The following is a 24,570-nucleotide window of genomic DNA, read 5'->3' on the forward strand; positions in this document are numbered from 1 at the left end:
CATTCATTCATTCATTCATTCATTCATTCATTCATTCATTCATTCATAGTTCAATACCCTCATTTGGTAGATGAGGAGACTGAGGTCCAGAGAGGTTAAATGCACAAACAAAGAAGATGACCATTGGGAATTGATAAACAAATTATGGCACATGAATATCATGGAATATTATTGTAACAAAAGAAATTAAGAATATGATGAATACAAAGAAGCATGGAAATACTTACATTAACTGTTACAAAATCAAGTAAGCAGAAGCAGGAAAAGTAGATCCAGGAGAAGAACATACACAATGTCTACAACAATGTAAATGAAAAGCACTACCACAAAACAATAAAAAATGAATGTTGTGATATTAAAAAGAATGGGTGTGGCCCCAAAGAAGAGAGGAGAAGACACCCCACCACACACCCACCCACTCACATTCACACACACAGACACCAATATTGCAGCCAATATTGATGGAATACTGCATATGATGTCAGTTTTTTCAATATATTGATTGGTTTTGTTGACTTTTTCTCTTTTCAACAACAACAACAAAAAAATCCTTTGTTTTAAGGGAAGGTGGGGGGTTGGTTCTACAAGGAAAAATCTAGCCAATGAAAAAAACAAAAACCACCAATTCAAACCTATCATTTTAAAAGTGACTTGTCGAAGGTCACATAGCTGGGTAGTTGTAGAGCCATGCCTGTTTGCTAAACTTGGAAAAATTATATACCTTTATTTATCCTTTTGATCTTGAGGTGAAAAACTTTCTATATACCCTTTTGTTATACTAAGAATCCATAGTAAGACCAATTACACAAATTGGAATTTTGTCAAAAGCAGAGAAAACCACATACTTTATTAACTATTAATAATATTAGGTCAGCAGACCTCAGGAATTACTTTTTTAAAGCTGTATTCACTTATTCATCATTAAACAAACTTTGATTGATTGACTTCTCCATGTAAAGTTCTGTATTTTCTCAAGGGTTGTTAAAACAAGCTGGGTTTACAATGTAAATTCCTAGATTATCAGACACAGTGTAATGATTTACTTTTTGAAATGATCTCTTGTCAGGCTTGTGTGGCAATACTATAAAATGGATTCATCAATTATGACCATTTGTGGTTCGGTGTGCCCTTTGTTAAACATGGCTGCTGTCCTGCACATGTGTTCTCCAGATGAAGTTTCATCCCTAAAATTCTGCTTTCCTTCTGCACGCTTTGCATACCACTTGGATATCCTTTGTCAGCTGAAAATCCTCTATAATTATTGAGCTGCAAACTTCAAAAAGCTCAAGATGAACTTCAGCAGAAGAAACATTGTTCACATTCAAAAATCAAATTAGAGCACATGTGTGGGACTTTATATCTGGGGACCATGTGTCAGTTGTTTTAAACTCAGAGAATATACTGTCACAAATGGGGATGGTTGATCTGATCTATAGTGTGCTACATGGGCCAAACAAATACGTTCACCACCAACAAAGTGATTATATTGTGTACAGTACTCTGAGACTTGACTATGAACACTTTCTTTTTGAACAGTGTTCGTACTGGAACCTATCTCATTACTGTATTTTATTTGCTTTCCTTTTTTATTATGAACTATTAGGGGAAGAGCTTGTATATTTTCCCAAGCACCAAATAAAACTCAACAAATTCAGCAGACATTAATAGAACACCAACTGTGCTATGGATAAGGCACAGCACTGGTCTATGGAAACTGGAGGGGGTTTCCAGAAAAGAGTATGCATAGACCCTGCCCTCAGGGAACTTAGGTTACACTCAGTGGGAGCTCAATACTATTCTGGCAGATTAATTCACTTCCTAAGCATGTGCCTTAGACGCTTTTTCCCTTTTTTCCATAAATATGGCTCCACTTCAACCCATTGCCCACAATTCTCTTTTTCAAAATAGGCCCAAAGAGCATACCTTTTGTTTCAACTGTAATACCATCTGTTTCATTTGGTGGAACTCCTTACAAGTGGCACAGCAGGTTCCTGCCTTCAGCACATTCTCTACTTTCTCATCATGTCCTGGGAAAGAAGACTGTCTCAGTTAGATCTAAAAGGTTGAAAACAATCACCCCTTGTGCACGAAGGCATCAGCAGGCTTCTACTCTGACCCTGAAACGTGCAAGGTATACATGTTAGCAATTTGTACAGCTCTTCAGTCACTGATGGGAGGGCCATATGTCAGGGTGGGGGAATGGTGTGAAAGAGACCTTGCTGCATATCAAACCCAGCTGTTTTGATTTAAAGGTCCCCAGAGACTTTCCACTTTGGGATGTGAGACTGTTTGCCACTACCCTTTTATCAGTACCTCTCTGGAAGGCGGGCCCTATAAACCTGACATGATTTATACTCACTGAAAAGGGCCAATTATTCATACATTGTAAATCATACCCAAATCCCAACATGATTCTTGTGCAGTTTACAAAAAGCTGCTCTTCACTGCAGATTCATCTGCTGTTCAGCAAGCACTTCCAGATAGGGCAAGATTGCAGGAGGCATAGTTTGGAATTGGGAACTAACATCAATGTAAGGGACTTTAAGCCAGGTTGGACCAGCAGAAGGTATGAGGAACACTAACCACATTCACAACTATCTTAAACCTGATAGAGTGTTTGGAGAACATTGTTGTACTCATTCTAATCCCAGGAGTTCTAAACCATCTCCTATCATGAACTACTATGGCCTTCCATGTTTCAGGGTTTTATTATAAAATTATTTTCACTATGACACAGGAATCTAAGAGTGACAGGAACACAGAGCCAACAGTCAATAAAATATCATCTTCTTGACACAGAAACAAGATATAGATTGGAGAGGGCAAATGAGCAAAGGCAGCAGTTGTTTCCAAATGAAAGTGTTCTGCCAATATATGATGGTAAAGAAAGAGATAGTGTTGGCTTACGTGATTGGCAGGTCAGTTTTTCACTTGGAACGCATCATCCAAAAGGCTTAAAAGCAACTTAGTATGCATACTAAGCTTTTTAAATAATCACTGGGGGTACCAGTGGTGACCTAGGGATCACAGGGGAGACACAATCTATTCTTCCTATCTGTAAGGTGGTAACATGCTTAGAACATGCTACACCTTTTCTTGATTCTCTTCAGGAATACAAAACTCATTCCCTCATTTATGTCTATCAAAATCTTATCTCAAGGCCCAGATCAGATCCTGGTTCCCCCATGAATCCTTTTGTAATTACTCAGCTGGTGATAATCTTTCTCTTTTCTAAAACAATTATGGGCACCTCTCATTTGGCAGGCATTATAAAAGAATTCCTTATGCTGTGATTGTCTACTTGCCCTATTACTCCAACTACACTCCAGACTACTTGAGGGCAGGGAATATGCCTTCTTCTTAAATTTGAATTTTTCCATGGTGCCAAGCACATTGTAAGCATGCAACAAATACTTGTTCAATAACTGAATGAATGGACAAGGTACCAGGGGAACAGTGCACATAGACACACCTCTTCTCAATCCTAACAATTTAATTCTTTCTCTGCTAGTGAAAGCCTAGAAGTTTGAGGAGGGGCAAGTGAGCCAGCAGTGAGTGCCCATGGGGTCAGGGTGGCACACCCCCAGAAACAAAATAGCAAAGAAGTTGCTAGTAACTAGGAAAACTAGGGAGATAGTAAAAGAGCACTAAGCTGTCCTTGATAAGTTTAAGATACTAGATGGTACGAATTATACCTTAAGGCAAGGTCGAATTTAAATAGAAACAGATCCTTGATGGCTGCACATTGATGCAGAAAACCACAAATTGACTTTATCTATATTGGATTGTATTTTGATAAGCATTTCCCAAATCTATTTCAATCTTGTTTGAGTCACACTCTTGAGGTTTGGAGGCTGTTTGTGGCCTGTGAGTTTGATACTTCTTCCCTAAGGGACTGTTGAAACTACCAGATGTGATTTCTGAGCCACAGTCAGTGACCTCTTCTGTAGTACTAGAAAGGAAAAAGTGTTATCTCAATTTTCAAAAAAGGGAAATGGGCTGAGAATGACTAATTCCTGGCAAAGTTTTAGAACATACTATTAGTGGGGTCAAGGGAGGATAAAGAGAAAGGCAAAAAATGTGGGGGTCCTCAGCAGGTTCTGGTCAGCTTGGAGTCAAGGTTGGAGGGCAGGGAAAGCAAGAGGGAAGGGAACCCACACTGATAGCTAGATGGAATATCACTGTGAACTACGAATATGAAGAATTCAGGGAACCATGGGAAAGACATAAGCAGAATCAGGGATGACTACAACAATGTAAATGGAGAGAAAAACAAGAAGTAGAAGAACCAAACACAGTAGAAACCAAACAATTTAATTGTAATGTCTAGGAAAGTTGGCTCAGGAGAGGAGTTGAGACATGATAGCTTCCTTCATATTACTGAAAGGATGTCATGTGGAGGAAGGAAAAGATTTGTTCTCTAGAGAACTAGATTTAGTTTTGCCTTGAGGAAAAACTTCCCAAATGTTAGAACTACCCAAAAGGGGAATGGGTTGTTTCAGGGAATGATCAGAGAAGGTCTACAAACAAAGGTGAAATGACCACTTATCAGTTACGTTGAAGATGGACTTCTTGTTCAGGTACAGATTGGATTAGATAGCCTCTGAAATTCTTTCTGACTTTGAGACTCTGTGGAACATTTGGGTGTGTGTTCACACACATACATAAATGTACACATATGTATACAGATGTATGCATCATACAGTATATACATTTACATATTTAGTACAAGATATATGAGTATTTGTGTGTCTGTCTACATAATCTCTTTATCAGAGTGGTATTGGGGAGGTGGAACTGCCTAGAAATACTATTCCCAGTGTCACTTGAGGAGTCCTGGAATTTTCCTAACATCAATCTGATGACATCACATAAAACTGTGAGTCTTGCTTACTCTGTAGCAGCCTAATGTTTTGCCAGAAAGCTTTCAATTCAAGTAAAATACTTATAACACACCTATTATACATAAAGCACTATCTTTGACTTTAAAAGATATTCTTTTTCCCCTAAAAATGTCTAATACTGCCTTTCAAGGAATTAACAGAGGGTAGAATGTCAACAATGTTACTATCCAAAGTATGTATAAAATCCTGTATTAGCAGCAACAGAAAAGCAGTCAGCACCATGGCCAGCAATAGTAGAGAACTGGAGAGTAGTTGACTAAGTTCTGCAGGGAAGTTGTGGAAAAACAGTGGAGCCCCCCCATGGGACTACATGAATCATGGCGGTCTGTAGGTGTGGCACTAGTAGACATATGTATAAAGAGAAAGGGTTGCTATTCATGGCAGCACATTTAGTTAGGCTGTCTCGTCCTTATTCTTTGGGGCAGTTTGAATTTTTCACAGAATAAAATTTGGATGAGCCTCTACTATGTAGGAAGGGTTCTAGGTTCCTCACCTCCACTTCCATTCACCAGGACAAATTTACCTGGACATAGTTTTGTTTCTCTTCATAAGTTGGCTAACCAGTAAAGCAGAAAATAGGAGAGTACTTCTACCGATTTTCTGATGACTTAACGGTGCTACTTAGTGCCAGTTCCACAGGGCAAGAGGTCAGCATTCTAGTAAGGACTATGTGTTTGATGAGAGGGTCTATCAGAAACAGCTCTGTCTATATTTTTTTGATTGCTGTACTTTTTCTGAGACAATCACATCACCTCAGGGGCATGTTTTGAGAGCTATGATGTAACACTTGTTTGTTTTCAAACTGGCTGAGATAGATGATCTATAAAAACAGGTAGAGAATGCTATTCCATATTCCTTTGAAAATAGTAACTTAATATTTTTTTCTAAATTACCTGACACTAAAGGGGAATAATGCTGCCTGCTTTTCCCTCCAATATACAAATCTGTCAAATGCTTTATATATCCTCTTAGAATCTACACATTATTCAATCTGCCTGTGAAACTTTCTGAGACTAGTGTTAAAAATAACAATATTCTACACAAGGCGAGGTCTTTAGGATAAAATACCAACTTCTCAGTCTAGCATTCAAGTCGCTCCATATTTTGGCTCCAACCTATCTTTCCAGTCTGAGTTCACATTGTCCCCATATTCCGATGAAACTTAGATGATTAGATGTTCACAATTTGAACATCTCCTACTTCCCATCTTCATTTATTCACATATGCTATACCTTTCGTTCAGAATGCACTCTCTCCTTGTTTCTATATTTCAGAAATTAATCTAATGCTTCTCTTCCTTCAGTACTCAAGTTAGCTGCCAATTCTTCTTTGTATTTTTTCTGACCCCCCCTTATTTTCCAGTGCTCAAATCACCTTCTATTATATTTACTTATATGTGTGTTGTAATCTCCCCAAAGAAGGTGAACTCTTTGAGGGTATGGACTATTAATTTTTGCCTTCATATTCTCTGGGCTTACCATAGTGGCTTGAATCTAAAAAGCATTTAATGTATGTTGTATTGAATTGAATTGAAAAATACCTTCTATACAAGGTAGTTTTTAATGATATTTTAAAATGTAATCTGTCTAAGAATCTGAGAGTGTCTATTTCTAGTCTCATCAGATGAAGACTGTGTTGATGATTCTGTGAGAAAACCCCGAATCAAGATGCATTTTCCTTTGTTCTCTATGAAAGTGCAGTGTTGCTGATTGACCACATGGTGGCATGTAGCTCTATTATATGAAGCCCTGACCCCTCTGTAGCATTTCACAGATTGAGTATGTGAGCTATTTATCACAGAGCATATTGCTATTTTTTAGTAGCTCTTTACAGACTTAGTTAAAAAAAAGCACAAAATGTTACCAACATCGTGCATGAAGAAAGTCCCACAAAAATGCGAAGCATGTTAGTTTATTATTCAATATTGGCCATGCAAACTGGGTCCCTGAATTGCTGGGGTTTGGAAACTTCTGAGAGGGCCTGGGATATGTCTGACACTTGGAATTACAATAAGCCATTCTAGATGTCAAGAACATTTTATCGGAAGACAAACAAAGTGGAGAAAATGGAAACTAAGCAAACTAATTAGCTGTAGGACATTTCCCTTCATGTCATCTCTCCCAATATATTAATTACCTCAATCTCTTCCCCTCTTTCTCAAATGTTGCACAAAATATTAGCATTTGCTAAACTGGCTTTGGTTCTGGCTCTGTGTTTCCAAAGAGGAGAATAAGCAACTAACGATAACACTGCTATTATGGGTCATCTTGCCTCGGGCTGGGCCGGAGTCCATGCCTGTTTGCCATCATCTAACAGGTGAACTGGCTGTAACCTTTCAATCACCAAAGGACAATATTCCCCCTTTCCATTCCACTTACCCTTCCTTAATAACCAGCTGTTGCTGTGTTTAATTTAAAACTCCTTTGACCTTCTTTAATTTTGTAGACAATGGATAATGTGAAGTAATAAACTAAAGAGGAAAGAAAAGACTTTCATATCACATGTGTTTATATTTAATAATAATTATCTCCTAGCCAGAAAAAAAACTGTGATGAAATACTGTAATTTGTTACTCCAGAGCAGAGGGAATATCTATGCTGCTTCTTAGTGACTCTAATGAGAACTAAGAGATTTCCTAGCTGAGATTAATGACCTAATAGATTTTTTTCTTATTCTTTATTCTCATAGTTGAGATTATTAGCCTAATACTTTTTTTTGGTATAGACCTTGGTTTCATTTCTCTAGGGCTATCCTGGAGCCCACTGAGGCAGACTGGTAACTCATCTCTAATCTATAGTGTTAGGTAGCTTCTTGGGACTCTGGGAAGTCAAGTGACTTGCTCATGGTCACTCAACTAGTATGTGTCAGACATGAAACTTGAACTCAGGTCTCCCTGACTCCAAGACTAGCCTATTCACTCTGCCATCTGGTTTTCCTATCAACACTTTAAGGATTGTTGTCTCTCTACAAGCTCTCCTGACTGTGGATCTAATGCCCTCAAAAGGCAGCATAATATAGTGGAAGAGTGATGCACCTTTGGGGAAAAAAAAGAAATTTACATGATAACTTTTTATATACTTAAAAGGAATAGCAAGTTGTACACAATAGATTTGCAATTTCATGTGTAATATCTTGCTTTTATTATCCTATGCTATAGAAATGCTTGTTTTATTCCATAAATAACATATAAAATAAATTTTAAAAATAAAAAGTGATGCACTAAGAGATCCTTAAAAATATTTATTAATTGTGGATTTGTAGCTTCCATTCCCCCTACAACTACTTATTTTAAAATTTCATGCAAGTCACTTAACCTCTCTATAAGACTGAGTTGCCTTATTTATCAAGTGGAGATAATGACTTACATATAGATCAGCTGTGAGTGCTTTCCTCTGTAAAGATACGTTGTACCTACTTTGTAATGTATCTTGTATATACCTATTTATGCATGGATTATCTTCCCTATTAGTATGTAAGCTTCTTGACAGTAGGAACTATTTTGTGTTTTTGTTTCATTTAGTGCCTGGCACATATTAAACTCTTTTTAAATACTTGTCAATTGAAAAATTGTTCTTTCTAGGTGCCTTCCTGCTCGAAGATAAACAGTTCTTTTAAGATAGTAAGATGTAATGCTTCTTTGAAGAAGATACAGTAGAGGAAAGGAATTTCTGACACTAAAGCAAATTTGAAAGCAAATACCCAAAACAAACCATCTCACTTAGAATATCATTATTTTTTTTAACCAGTTCATTCTTCACCATGGAAATTAGGTTCACAGTGAAAAGTGAAATCACCAGTCTCTTCTATTTGTCCACCATTAATTCCTCCTTATCCAAGTATCATATGAATATTTCATGTCATTTATCTTTTAGGGAAGGAAAGAGGTCACTGTGTCCCTAACTCTAGCTCATGGAAAGTAGGCTGTGACTACTATGCATAAGAAGAAATTATAGAATTAGTTTTCCTTCCCTTTGATTTGCATATTCAGAGAAATATTTGTATTCCAGGTCCACCAGCCACAAGGACCTTCCTTTCCCATGTGGGCCTAATCACTGTGTTCCAAAAAGTGCCATCCTAGGTGAACCACTTACTACCTGTGTGATCATGGGGAAATCACCTAACCTCTCTGGGCTTCAGTTTCCTCATCTGTAAAATGAAGAGCTGGGTAGAGGACTCATAAAACCCTTTCCCTGCTGTTACAGGCCAGGGCTGACCAGGTAGTTTAGGTTCAAGATTAAAATGAAATGAAATGCTTGTAGCCTATCTACCAATCAATGAAAGGAGGTTTACTTAGCCATAGCAAGGGAAGGATACATAAGAAAGATATTCAGTAAAGACACCATGCTGATTCAGCTGAGCTCAGTTCCTCTGCCTCTGAGTTGCCCATGGGATTCTGCCAGTCAAACATCAAAGAGTATCTGTACCCCCATATGGCTTTTTTGTACTCAGGTGACCCAGAAGCAATGTTAAACTAACATTATGTACCTTTAGTTCCTTGAGTCAGTTTATTTTCTAAATCAGAGATTCTTAATCCATGGTCTATGAACTTTAAAAACTTTTTTTGATTTTTCAATGTAACTGTTTTATTTTATTTTATCCCTTTTAAAACATTATTTTGAGAAGAGATCAATAGGTTTCACCAGACTACCAAAGGGGTCCATGACCCAAAAAAAGTTAAGAATCCCTGGACTTGAAGATGGAATCCATATCTTTTTGAGGAAAAATACTAACCCAGGCCATGTGACAGGGACTCTGGCAGACATTCTTTCTTCCACACAGGTCTAAATCTCTTATCATGATTCTCGAAACTGTGAAGATTCCCCCTGCAGGCTGAGATTTATAGCGTGGGGGGAATTGCTAGTGACCTCAGGAAGAACCAAAGGAGATAAGTGTAGGCTAAAATACAACTAGCATCAGCATGCAGCTCCCTCAGCCTCCATCATCTCCTTGTTACTCCCACAGACTACTTGCTGTGCTTGTATGGGGCCTCTGGAAGTGTTTCTCCTGCCTATCTCACTATGTCACTATGTCACTTGTCACCAAGGCTTTTCCATGTTCCTACTGGTAGTCCTTCCTCCTTCATATCCCCTTTGTCTCTCTGATACATGTGATTTACACCTGATTCCTCCTCTCCCTTCACTTCACCCTGATCCCTGTAAATTTAGGGAAAACCCATAACATTGACAACCTGATAAGGTCTTGCTACCTTCCCTTTCTGGGGATTCAACTGATGCAGAATAACAGATGCCCAAGACCTCAGCTGACAGATCACAGCAACTTCCAGACTTAAGAGTAAGGGTCATATGGAGCATACAAAAACATATCTGGGTTCCTTCTGCAGGCTCCACTGGCCAATGACTAGAATTCTAGTGTATTTCAATATGTATGCTCTAATCTTCCAAACCTCCTTCTCCAACCCTCCCACCTCTCTCTCATACACACACCCACACCTGAAAGAGCTCTCACTGAGTAAGACTTGACATGGACAAACATTACCATAGAGATGGGATTGAAAATCTGATGGCCCAATGAAATTCACTCCTTCAAGTTGGTTCAACATGGTATTATGCCATGGTCTATAAGCCACACTGTAGCCTTCTTTTTCTGGGTCCAGCTTTATATCCTTAAGTATCTGAGAGTTAATCATTTTTTTATTTTTCATTTTTTTGAGTTAATCATTTTTGGTAGAGAGCATTTTGCTTTCAATTTTTTCTTACCTGGGAGAATGTATTTAGTCACTTGTGAGGTGTAATAGATAGAACAGACTTGGAGTTAGGAAGACCTAGGTTTAAGGGCTACTTCTTAGGTTTATTAGCTGTATGGTGATTAGAAAGCCTCTCAGCTCTGCTGAGCTTCATTTCCTTCATCTGCAAAATGGGGATTAATAATATTTGTAGTATCTACCTTATGGGTTTGTTGTGAGGATCAATGAGATAATGTATGCAAACCACTTTGCAAACTTTAAAGCACTATATAAATATGCTTTTATTACATGTATTAACACCCTTATTTAAAGTTTATCAGGAAGCAAATTGAATCATTTAGTTGGATATGCAAACCAGACCTCAGTTTTCTCTACGTGTCTTTTCCCCCGACACTGCATACCTTTGCACACTTAGCAACCAGCATATCAAGATAGGTTTAAATAAGCAAATAATCCAAGATCCTGGTTGTTCATTTCCCTGGGTAGCTCAGACATCTGGATTGCATACAGCAGATGTGTTACAGATTGGTATTACTGACCTCATATGTGAATGCTTAATATTTTAATCTAATATTTTAGGAGAGTTCACTCATATCCTCTCAGAGGATATGGCGTGCCTGCCGCTCACTCTGTCCTCTATCATTACCAAAGTATATATTCAAGCTTTATTGAATTATAGTTGAGCTTTTCAGTGAAGAGAGGCACTCCTTCAGCTGGGTGTGCAATTTCTTTCCAAAATCTATCAGTCTGAAAACACAGGATCACTGAGCTAGAGCTGGATGGGACTTCTGACCTAGGCCATCTGGTCCAATCCCCACATTTTACAGATAAGGAAACAGAAGTCCATAGAATTGCTGAAGGTCACACAGGTGGTAAGTAGCAGAGTCAGGATGGAAATCCAGGTTCTTTAACCTGAACAATGCTCTTTGTATTCTATCATGATGCCTCCCTGCGTGTACTGGTAGATATCTTCACCAACCCTTTTCATCAGAGGTTTCCCTTCCCAACTCACTCTCTCTTTGGCTCACTACTTTTAGAAACACTGCTCCTTTCCCTCCCATCTCCCTCACCCCCCTCCCAACACACACACACTTTATTGTGGGAGGAGGGTCTGACACAGTTTAGTTTTTGGAGCTATTTTTTTAGGAGCTAAATTTTTATTTATTTATTTGTTTATATTTCTTTAGGACTGCCTGTGAAGTAGTTATTGTTCCAGTGTTTACCAATGTGTCTCAAAAGCTACAAATCTTATATGAATAATTACAAGATTCTGAGATTCTGGTTTGGAGAAGTATAGAGGACAGAGCATTGAACTAGAAGTTAGAAGACGTGAGTTTGAATCCTGCCTCAGACACTTATTAGTTGTGTGATCCTGGGCAAGTCACTTAAACTCCCAAAGTTTGAGTTTTCTCATCTGTAAAATCAGGATAATATTATTTGCAACTTCTATGTCACAAGATTGTTGTGAAGTAATGTATGTAGAGTACATTAGAAGTCTTAAACTACTATGCAAATATGAGTTGTTTCCCATTTTTATGGATATTTTCATGTCTTCATCTTACTTTTTCTTCCATCCTCCAACATACTCCATATCACCTCCCAATTTATTTCAGGCCTCTGGGCCTGTGTTTACTTCAATAGATGAGGCTGGAGATAACACTGAACTCAGCTCTGTCTCAAACCATGCAGTGCTCACCTTTGTCTCCTTTGGTACATGTCTTCCCATCTTCTTCTCGGATATACCCCTCCCGACACTCACAACGGTAGCTGCCCAAGGTGTTGATGCAGATCTGTGAGCAGAGAGTCTCATTGCTGGTGGCACACTCATCGATATCTGTATTTGAACCAATGTTCAGGGATACTTAGAGAGCTTTAGAAAATGGATTTTCTATGGAATAGGTTATGTCAAGTTGGGTGTTTGTGCAGATGATATTCTTTGCACAACCTCAATCAATGTGATTTTGGATAATCAATCAATCAGTCAATCAGTCAACAAGCTTTTATTCAGTGCTTACTATTTGCCAGGTGGGCAGCTGGATCACACAGTGAATGGAATGCCAGGCCTGGAGTCAGGAAGGCTCATCTTTCTGAGTTCAAATCCTGCCTCAGACACTTACTAGCTTACTAGTATGTCACTTAACCGTCTTTGCCTCAGTTCCTCATCTGTAAGATGTTGATGCCATCTTCTAGTCTAGGGATTCTTAACTTTTTTTGGGTCATGGACCCCTTTGGTAGTCTGGTGAAACCTATTGATCTCTTCTCAAAATAATGTTTAAAAGAGATAAAATAAAACAAAACAATTACATTGAAAAATGAGCTGAGAAAGAAATGGCACAAACACTCCAGTATCTTTGCCAAGAAAATCCCAAATGGGGTCATAAGGAGTTGGACACAACTGAAAATGACTGAACAGTAACAACAACAATTTGATAGGTGTTGTGCTAAGTGCTGAGGAGACAAAGAAAAAATAAAAATAGTTCTTGCCTTCAAGGAGTTTACATTCTAATGGGGAATAAAATGGATAGCTAGAAATATGACCCATCCAAGAAAAAAACTTATTTCAACTGCCCTCACTGTGGAGACATCCAAAAGCAGTGTGTTCTAGGACTGGTTCTGCTGCTAGCTAGCTGTGTCATGTAACCCTGGTCATGTAACTTTCTCATACCTGAATTTCTCCATTTGTAGGACTAGATAATAACACCTATTTTAATTGCCCCTACTAGTTGGCTTAGTTGGAAAAATATTTTGAAAGTAAGCATATGCCAAACAAATACAACATCTGCTTACTATCATTATCTGCAATTCAATTGGCATAATTTTTATTTTCAAATGTCCTGGTAAGCTAAGGACTTTGTAATGTCCTTTTTTGCTGATGTGGAGTCTAAGGGTAAGACAACCTAGAATGTCTTTTTCAATTAAAAAAAAGACTGAGTAACATAACTGGGAAAAATCACTGTCACTAAAAAGAATTTGAGAACCACTGAGACTTCCATGCAGAGTGCTCTCCCTGTGAAATTTGGCCCATCAGTGACCTGAAGCCTGAGAATTCCTCCCTTTGGGCTAGCAAGCTCCTCATAGCCTTGAAAATGAGTCAACAGAACTTTCAAAGCCAGGGTCATCTATTCACATCACAGATTCACTCCCCTGCTGAAATGCAGAGAAAGGAAATGTTTTCAACCCATGGGAAGGTGGCAGGGGAGGAGTGAGGAGAGTGAAGGGACTTGAATAAGTTTCACGTACACAGTCTGTAAACAACACCAGGTGCCAGCAGACAGAAGCAATGATGTTGGGGCTCAGACAATGCACGTGTGTTGGACCGACTGAGGCTGGGCGCGCACTCTAGGAAGACATCGAAGTCTGATGCATGTTTCAGGAGCTTCCTTGATGTACTGCCAAGGGCCCTTCTCCCCATCCCTCCATCTCCCAGTTGCTGCAGGTACTGGTAAGAACACTGAAAGTGGAAGCTTCTCTGGCTAGGTGCCTGCCCTTTATCCTTTGCAATGCACAGGCTGAGGGGCATTGTAACATCACAGCCTGACACTCATTGGCAAATGCTCCAGTATTTCAAACTGACACCTACCCTCCTGCTCCAGCTGCCAACTGAGTATGGCACTGCCTGAGCCTTTGACCTACTGGTGATGTCAAAATAAAGGGTGAAACAGGTGAAAACAAGCTTCAGACTGATCTTTATAAGCAACATCAAGGGTTTGTAGATTCCCAAAGTTATATGAATTAAGGGGATAGAGGTAGGGTAGAGAAAAGCAGGATCAAAACTGAAAAATAAAAAAAAAAATAAAAGTCCCATGCTTGGGATTCATTGCCCACCTAACAGGACCCCAAATGTGGAAGGGACCACAGACTAACTCTGAGGGAGTATCCCTTAAAGAGTCTAGCAAGCCTGAAGGGGACTAAGCCAAGCATAATAAGGATAGGCTACATAGTGAAACTTGGCTTATTTTCCAACTTGGTTCACCATGCTAGGGGCACAGCATCCTAGACTTAACACTGAAAGGAACTTTAAAAGCTACCTAATACCTCATTTTGTAGATGAAGAAATAAGGACTCAGAACTTCTGACTTACACACTCAAGACCACACAGATCATAAGTGACAAAGACAAGACATTAATCAGGGTCCTCTGATTCCAAATCTGGTTCTTTTCTCCTTCTGCTATGTAGTTGACCATGATCTATTTGCCAAAGAGACTTGGGGAGCCAGCAAATGATGTAACTGGCATTTAGTCCATGGATAGGTTTGTGCAACAGTGGGAGGACAAGATGGTGATTTAATGATTTCTTCAGTCCGAGCCCAGAATGTTGGCCTCCTTAGCTTCCTTTTCCTTGGTTCTGAGCTGCCTGCCACATGTGAGTCTCTTTCTCTTTAAAGTTGCCTTGCTCCATAGCTAATCTAAGGGCAAGCTTGTTTCTATCTGGTTCTCTGGCTCAAAACTTTCTTTATCATCTATTTTCAACTTCATAATGAATCTGTTGTTTCTTTTTCCTCTTCCCTCTGTTTATTTGTTATTGAATAGTTAAATGGTATACATGTAATTTTTCCAGAAGTGGTCTGAGAGTCATTGTGGGTGTTTCCATAATCACAAATAGTAGTCACAACTAGTCTTCTTCCAAGTGAGATGCCATCCTCCAGAGATGAAGACTTAGGGTGAGGAGTCAAAGGTTAGTACAATTCTTAGTCATCAGAGACCTTACAAAAAAGTGTTTGACCAATGGTACCTATGTAAGATGAAGTAAATCCCTCAAAAGTGGTACACTCATGTAGTTCCCCAACATACCTAAGCAATAAGGCTTCACTTTGTTCCTGTGTCTCTCCCGGTCATACCGGTACCCTGGATAGCAGGTACATAGAACTCGGCCAAAGTTATCTGTGCATTGCTGTTCACAAGGAGCCTCAGAACACACATCGTAATCTGAAAGATGGACAAACGATATACAAAATCATTGGCAACAATACTCCTACAACAATAGGGACTGCGATGTTTTGAGAATATATGGTTAAAAGGTGGAAAATGGAGAACTAATGTTCTAGAGTAGTGGTCTCTAAAGTGAAGGTCATAGTGCCCTGGAAGATTGTGATTTGACTCAAAGGAGGTAATGGCAGAACCAATGGGCAACAGGTAATGGAATCAACCAAACAGAAGATTGGGAAGATGGGTCATGTTCTCCCCTCCCCTGATAGTCAATCATGGGACTTACCTCTAGAACAACCATAACTACTTTTATACACTAACATTTCTCCATTTTGCCCCTTCCCCTTAGTGTGTAAATTTGCAACCCTCTCCCCTTCTGCCCCAGGAGTTGGCCCCTTGGGATGGTTATAACCTAAATGCTTCTTGGATACCCACAGCAGCAGCTATACAGGTGCCACTGGGAAAATCTCTCCTCATCCAGAATACCCTTCTTCCACTTCCCACATCGATTCTTGGCTGCAGCAGGTACCCCTTAGAGTGTGGACTTGATTCTTGGGTTCATGACTGCTGAATTAAAGGATCAATTTCCCTTTTTTATTTTGAGTGGGACAGACAAGCAAGGAGTAGTCATGGATGGATTACAATATGCACCACGCCTCTGGTTATATTTTATTTTCCCTCAAATCTTTTCCTCTTCTGAACTTCCTTAGTTCAGTTGAGGGAACTGCTAAGTTGTGGATACTCTGTAGGGCTCACCCCCTACTCTCTATCCACAAAGGCACAACCCTAGTTCAAGTCCTTACCTCCTCTCATCCTCAGTATTACAATGGCTTTCTGGTTGACCTCCCTCTTTCAAGTCTCTCCCCAATTCAATCCAGTCTCTACTTAACTGCCAAAGTGATTTTCCTAAAGCACAAGTCTGATTGTGCTATCAAAAAACTCCAGTGGTTCCATATTGACTGTGAAATCAAATGTTATTTCATCTTTATCTCATTTTATATTTCAGTTTTATGTAATGTTTATAATGGACATAATTATTAGGGCAATAGTAAGCACATGTATGTGTTATAATTTATATATAAGTCAATATACATATATTAGGGATATGTACTCAGGTTTTTTTTAAGTTGATAGGGATACATGATCAAAAATGTTTAGAGACCACTGTTTTAAAGTATGTTTTCCCAGGCTGGTTCTAACTTAGGAAAAGGGAATGAAAAATTCAGTCTAGGAAGGAGGAAATTAAGTTTAACCTGAATTGGTGGTGCTACTTGAAATACTGTAGGATAGAATTTGTCACAAAATATCCTACCTAACTTTGCAGATCTCTAATAATTCATCTGCTATTCTGGTCCTGGCCCTGCCTTGTACAGTTCCCAGGAGACTTTATTACAATGCCAGATCAGAGACATGGAGCTAGAAGAGGACTTAGCGGTTCTCTGGTTCTATTCCCTAATTTCACAGAGGAGGAAACTGAGGCCCTGGAAGATAGAGTCATTTGCTTAAATTCACACAGCTAGTAATACATACAAACACAGGGTTGGCTTTTTTTTTGTTTTTTTACCGAACACAATGTTTTTTTCCCAATAGAAATCCCATTTATTTAAATTCTGAACAACAGAGGGCTCCCTCTTGGGTAAGGAGACTGGCACACTTTTTTTGGGCACTGATGGCCAGAAGCATAGGCTTTTTCCATTTTGTGAATCATGACATTGTCTACTGCTTCAACAATGCCATCAGGGCCTGCCTTTCCCTTGCCATAAATGGTCTCACTCTCTGGCATACCTAAGAGCTGCAAAACTAGCTGGCATACTTTTCCTGGGCACATGGATGGAGAACAAGATTGAGATTTTCAGAGTATAGTGGTGGGAAGGAACATGGTTCAGTGGAAAGATTACTAGCTTTGAAATTAGAGGACCTGGGTTCAAATACTGCCTCTGAGACACATTACTTGTATGATCTTGGACAAATAATTTACCTCAATTACCTGTGCCTCAATTTCCTCACATCCGTAAAATAAGAGGGAAGGTGAACCAGACTGTTTCTGTGGCCCCTTCCAGCTCTAAATTGATAATCCTTGCCAACTCTAGTTTCCTCTGGTAGAACTGCTGTGTGCTTCTCTCAGGAGCAGAGGACTGAGAATAAAAGACTTCTTTTTTTGTTTTGCTTAGGCAGTTGGAGTCAAGTGATTTGCCCAAGGGTCACACAACTAGTAAGTATCAAGTGTCTGAGGCCAATTTGAACTCTGGTCCTCCTGACTCCAAGGCCAGAGATCTGTCCACTGTGCCACCTAGCTGCCTCTAATAGAAGACTTCTTGGATGAAGAAGTTGGTACATGTGTGAAGGTTGCTAGTTTTTTCTTTTCTTTTTTTAAATAAACTCAAAGTGGTTTGGGGCCAGGGAAGTCATGGTGGTCTAGGTTGCCAGCTAAACAGGTGAATGAGCAGCCAGTACCACAGGATGGAGATAACATTCCAGGTCCAAGGTTACTAATAGTAGCCAGCATTTATATGGCACTTTTAAGGTTTACAAAGCATTTTGCATATGCATTTGATCCTCATAACAACTCTGAGATACAGGTATGATTGTTATCCCCATTTTATTTATGAGAAAACTGAGACTGAGAGAGATTAAGTATTTGCCTGGGGTCACGTGGCTAGTAAGTGTCTTAGAGAAGATTTGAGATCAGATCTTGACTCTAAGTTCAACACTATCCACTGTACCACCTACTTGCTTGATAGCCCTGTTTCCTTCACATACTGGATGAAGCAGCTGAGCCATGGCTGCTGCCCACTGTACATAGCAGGGCTTCCTCCTTCATCACCGCTGCTCAGCTCCCATACAATACGTGTATCTCATTAATGCTTCTGATCACATGACCTGAAGGAGGACCTGGCCATTGTTATGGGTCATGTTCTCCATTTTTAATCTGAAAGCTGGGGTTGGCCAAGAACTTCTATCCGACTTTGCTGTTCTCACATAGGAGTAAAGGCTACAAGTCTGACAGGGGGAAGAATTCAAAGGAGGCCTGCAAATTAGAAATGTGTGTGAGTTCTTCTAAGGAGCTTTATGGTTTTTTCGGTAGGATAGGGCAAAGCAACAGGGTTAAGGAAGAATTGTCATGAATAGAGAAATCAGTTAGCCCTGGCCTATGAAACTGTATTAATCTGAGTAGCTATTCTAGTGACCTGAGAGACTTAGTATATCTCCTCTCAATTCTTATGAATTTAAAGTGACTGGGCTTTTGCAGGGTGCTTGGCTCTAACCCAGGTGCTAAATATGAACAGTTTACTCCAGACGCATGTCCAAGATCTCATTAATCACTGTACTACCCTGTAGGTGCTGACAGACAAACTGTTCTTGGAAGCTCCAAGTCTGGCTTCATTCTGCTATAGAGTGAAGGTAATAAGGGTGGGCTGTTAGCTATGACATGAGGAGAGGTTGTAGTGGCAGTAGAAGGTGATCTTGAGATGGGGCAGCGTGGTACAATAACATTGGGTTTGGAGTCAAAGGACCTGGCTTCAGATTCTGACCTGGCCACTTACTACCTAGGTGACACTGAGCAAGTCACTTAACCTCTCTGTGCCTCAGTTTCCTTATCTGTACAATGAGTGAGCTGGACTAAATGATCCAGACTTATGATTCTCTGAACTATGGACCAGTAAATTTCTGAGGCTTAATCTTGTTCCTCACAACCACGGGTTCTGCTGAATCAATGCCCGTTCCAAAAGGGGAGCCAGCAACTCCCTTTTCTCTGATTCCAAAAGGGCTCTTCTTTGGGGAGTCACCAAGTAGCTTCTAGGGTGAATTTGTGAGTTTGCATTGAGAAGCCTTGGTCTCAGTCAGACACACTTGACTCTGACTGAGCATCACTGCTGCATGGACAAAGTTCTGTGCTTTCTCTTTATCCAGTGCTGTACCTTCTTGCTGTATAAAGCTTTAACTATTTGCAATCATGCATTATTTTTCACTACTGTGTACTGCCAGATGTGGTCATCAGTCAGCATCTGCCATGGAGAGGGAAGTAAAGAGCATTTAGCTTGACTGTAGCTTTGATGATCACTCCTATGCCAACTTGACTATTGTTGGCACAGGAAGTAGAGGGGCCAGATGACTGGGTTTCCATTCACTTTTCATCAAGGCATCATGGCATAGTGGATTGAATGCTGAAGCTGAGGTTCAGAAGTCCTAGGTTCATGTGCCACTCACCTTTCTGAGCCTCAGATAACTCTTGAAGTCTATTAACTTAGAGGCAGAATGGTACAGTTAAGAACCGCTGTCTTTGAAGCTATATGATCTGTGCTTGAATATGGCCTCTGTAACTCCTTGTATGACCTTGGGCAAGTCACTTAACTTTCCTAGGCTTTAGTTACCTCATCTACAAAGTGAAGGAGTTGGATTGGATGATCACAAAAGTTCTTTTCAATCCTAGGTCCTATAAGCCTATGAAATTATAGGTGATTTGTAATTTATTTTGCACCTTTTATTTTTACTTTTTTTTTTAGGCAATTGGAATTAAGTGACTTGCCCAGGGTTACAAAACTAGTAAGTGTCAAGTGTTTGGTCTGAGGCTGGATTTGAACTCAGGTCCTACTGACTTCAGGGCCAGTGCTCTATCCACTATGCCACCTAGCTGCCCTGGGATTAGTAATTTGCATCAGTGGAGGAGGTTCACACACTGACAATATCATACTTACTTGATGTATACACTAAGGCATGACCTTTTATGATGCGTAAATAAAAGCCAGGAGCATGCCAGGGGATTTAGAGGAAGGAAAACCAACTAAGTCATTTAAATGGAAATTCATGAATGGTGGGATGGATGGATCCCCTGCTCTGGGCATTGATTTGGGCCATATTTGGTGACTACACACTCTGGTCCACTGCAAAAGGGTTAAATGAAACTACAACTTCCTTATTGGTTTGTTGTTCCCTATGGGGGAACTGGGCCAAAGAAGACTAGTTCATGAAGAGTAAGGAGAGATGGCTTCTGGTCTCTTTTGAGGCAGCCTCTTTGTTAGGACAGAGCCAGCACCAGCTCTTCCTTGGATTTCCAACCATGGTGGAGAGGATTTTTGTCCTTTTCTCATTGTCCCATTCCTTCTTCCCCCAGTAGCTATATACACATGATAGCAAGAATCTATTTTTTTGTCTTGAATGACCTTGGACTAGATCTGAAATTCCTGGCTACTCCTTCTGCTCTGCATTTCTTTCTTTGAGCACATCATTAAAAGTGTCTCAACTGCCTACTGAAATCCAAGGGGAGTGTCCTGATCCAATCCCCCACTACATATGAATTCTAATGGTGAATTTATGTTTCTTTTTGATGGGCTAGGAGACAGAAAAAAGACTGGGGCACTTTGGATGAGTAGAGAAATTTAAAGGTCTGAATCCCAGTTGGGTAGATTCTTGTAAGAAAGGAAATAACTTTGGATGCTTAACTTGGTTGAACTTGGACATTTTCCACTACCTCATATAGTATGACTTTTTTCCAATGTTTTCAACATAGTGAAAACATTATTGACAAGTTTAGAATGAGCCACTCTGTTGTCCTGTGGAAATGCTCACTGTGTGTCCTTTCCTTCTGGTAGTGGGGAATAGTAATAGACGGTGAGGAGGGAATTCCTAGACCCAAAGATTTGGTCACTGCTCTCTCCTTTTTTTAAGTTAAATTTGTTTTATTTATTGTTTACCTCAGCCTGATGTAACAACAACAACATTGAGGATTTCGATGGTACTTTAAGGTTTCCAAAGTACTATACACGTCATATCATTTGATCTTCATAACAATTCTATGAGGTAAATGCTATTATTATCCCTATTTGGTAAATGAGGTAATTGAGAGAGATTAAGTGCCCAGGTACCTACCCAGAATCATAGAGTAAGTAATTAAGTGTCTGAGGCAAGATTTGAATTCGGGTCCACCCAACACCAAGTCCAACACCATCCACTGCATCTCCAGGAGGCAGGTAGATCTAGATTCAAGTGCAGCCTCTGACACTTAGTAGCTGACTTACCACAGGCAAATAAATTACTTACCATAGCTTAGTTTCAGGAAAGTTTTAAAATTTTATCTATCAAATTATAGATGTGTTGTAATCTGCACTAGTGGAAGGAGTTTCCACCTAGTAGGAATCATGGATTTTTCACATCTTGACATAGACTACTCACCTTCATTAACATATATCCAGTCTTAAGAGGACATTTCTCATATCTCTGAAGGGCAGTGTGGAAGGCAGCAGCAACAGTGAAATCAGCAGCAGCTGCCTCTGCACCCTGGTCATGTTTCTGCCATCACTATCACTACCACTCTGTCAAGTGGCACCAGCTGCCCATTTAGCAGTAGGAACCCAAATGTTTGAAGTGCACTAAAGTAGGGAGGGACCACAGTGATTTTGGTTTGGTGAAAAACAAGTTCTAGGCAGTTTCTCCCAGAAAGAAGAGAGCCAAGTCTTTTATTATAGCCCAGAGCAATGCAGCCACAAAGGCTGCCAGTCAGCAGAATCAGTCTAATCAACAAGCATTTAGTAAGTGTTCCTATGTGCCAGGTACTATACTAAACATTGGTGATACAAAGACAAAATTGAAACATTCTCTGCCATTGAGGAGCTTACAATCCACAGTGGGTGCCAACATGTTATTCATAAGCATATAGAGAATATGTAAAAAATGAATACAAAGTAATATTGGGGGAGAGGGGTAGGCACTAACATCTAGGAGCATCAGGAAAGGCCCCAGGTGGGAAGTATCATCTGAATTGAGTTTTGTAGGTAACTAGTGATTTTAAGGCAGCTAGGTGATGTCTTACTGCATAAGTGCTGGATCTGGAGTCAGGAAGATTCATCTTCCTGAGTTCAAATAATCCATCCTCAGACACTTACTAGCTGTGATCCTGGGCACATCACTTAACCCTGTTTGCCTCAGTTTCCTCCTCTGTAAAATGAGCTGGAGAAGGAAACAGCAAACCACTCCATTATCTTTGCCAAGAAAATGCCAAATGGGGTCATGAAGAAGCAGATATAACTGAAATGATTGAACAACAACAACAAATAATTTTAAAGGTGAAGCTGAGGAGGGAGTACATTCCAGGCATGGGAGCCAGCCAATACAAAGGCATGAGGAAAGGAGATGGAGGGTTAGGTGGAACCAACATCAAGAAAGGCAGTAGTATGTCTGGACCATAGTGTACAGGAAGTAGAGTGGGAGTGATTTATAACAAGTCTAGAAAGATAAGTTGGGTCAGATTGTGGAGAGTTTGAAAAGTCTAACAGAGAAGTTTGTATTTAACCCTGAAGGTGATAGGGAATTACTGGATCTTATTGGTCAGGGGAATGACAGGGCTATGGTTTAAGAATATCACTTTGGCAGCAATGTGAAAGGCAGATTGGAGAGAGGAGAGAGTTAAAGGAGGGAGACCAACTGCAAAATTCGGGGGGGGAAAGTGAGGCAGTTTTTGTGAATAGAAAGAAAGAGACTTCACAGAGGCAAAAACAATGTCTTGGTGATTGATTTGATATGTGGAAAGAGGAAAAAGGAAGAAGATGCCTTGATGTTTGAGTCTGAATTCCTGGAATCGTGGCACCATTAGCAGAAACAGAAGTTGAGGAGAAGGGTAGATTTGAGAGGATATGGAATAATGAGTTCAATTTTAGAAATATGCAGTTGTTTAAGGTATTTGTGGAACATTCCCATAAAGATATTCAACAGGAAATTGAAAATACAGGATTAGAACTCTGGGAAGAGGTTGGCATTGGAGTTAATAGATTTGGAAATCATACTGATGGAATAAATCAAAGCCATGGGAATGGATGAGATAAATGAGGGAGAAAGTATAGAGAAAGAATAAAAGAGACCACAAGCCAAAATCTCAAGGGACAGAGACATTTAAAAGGAAAAGTAGAGAGAGGAAGTGAAGTAACTCTATGAGATAGAGAAAGAAGTGTCAGAGAAGTGAGAGGAAAACTAGGAGAATGTAGTGTCACAGAAACCAAGGGAGGAGAAAGTGGTCCATAGTGTTTAAAGTTACTGATAGGTCAAGGACCATAATAGAAATTCAGAAAGAAGTATACAAATGAACACATAATCTGCACAAGATTATATCAAGATGGCATAGTAAAAACTTTAATACTGCCCAAATTAATTTATGAACCAAATGAAAATACCAAAGGGTTATTCAGAGAATTAGATAAAGTCATAAAATTCATATAAAAACAAATGAGCAATAATGTCAAAGGAAATTAATTAATTAATTTTTAAATTCTTAGTTAATTTTTAATTTAATTTTAATTAATTAAAATTCAATTTAATTAATTGATTAATTTAATTAATTAATTAATCAAAGAAAATTAATTAAGCCTTACCAAATTTCAAATATACTATAAGATATTAATTATAAATAAAACTGTTTGGCAGTAGATAAAAATAAAAATAGATCACAGGAAGAGAATAGAGAATCCAGAGATAATCAACCAATCAACTAGCATTTTTTAAACACTCGCTATGGGGGGCAGCTAGGTGCACACTGGATAAGAGCACTGGCCCTGGATTCAGGAGGACCTGAGTTCAAATCCAGTCTCAGATCAGACACTTGATACTTACTAGCTGTGTGACCCTGGGCAAGTCCTTAACCCCAAATGCCTCACAAAAATAAACAAACAAATAAATAAGCACTCACTATGTACAAAGCATTGTGTTAAATGGAGATACACCAAAATGAAGAAAACAATCCCTACTCTCAAAGAGCTTACATTCCAATGGGGAAGACAATGTATATAAATAGGTACTAAGAGTACGTATCTATATATATTCATACACATACACACACACACATACACACAGAACTCCATACAGAGTAGATAGAAAGTAATCTCAGAAGGGAAGGCTCTAGCAGCTGATATTTTGAGCTGTCAGTCTTGAAGCAAGCCAGATATTCTAAGAGGAGGGAGAACATTACAGGCACGGAGGAGAGCCAACATTATAGGCATGGAGGAGAACCAATATAAAGGTACGAATTTGGGAGATTGAACATCACACCAG

The 24,570-nt window shown here is 39.4% G+C and overlaps 1 protein-coding gene across 1 annotated transcript in view; it reads right to left on the reverse strand.

The window, feature by feature from the left end:
• The window catches only part of CCBE1 (collagen and calcium binding EGF domains 1), a 353,266-nt gene that overhangs the window by 19,961 nt on the left and 308,735 nt on the right, over window positions 1-24,570 (reverse strand). Inside the window, exons 4-6 of the mRNA XM_027869145.1 lie at window positions 15,400-15,534; window positions 12,305-12,442; window positions 1,924-2,027 (exon numbers count right to left, since the gene is read on the reverse strand). Coding sequence (XP_027724946.1) covers window positions 1,924-2,027; window positions 12,305-12,442; window positions 15,400-15,534 — 377 coding nt within the window. The remainder of the gene's footprint in view (window positions 1-1,923; window positions 2,028-12,304; window positions 12,443-15,399; window positions 15,535-24,570) is intronic.

Source organism: Vombatus ursinus, unplaced genomic scaffold, assembly GCF_900497805.2.
Source record: "Vombatus ursinus unplaced genomic scaffold, bare-nosed wombat genome assembly UNPS02014791.1, whole genome shotgun sequence".
NCBI classification, from domain to species: Eukaryota; Metazoa; Chordata; class Mammalia; order Diprotodontia; family Vombatidae; genus Vombatus; species Vombatus ursinus.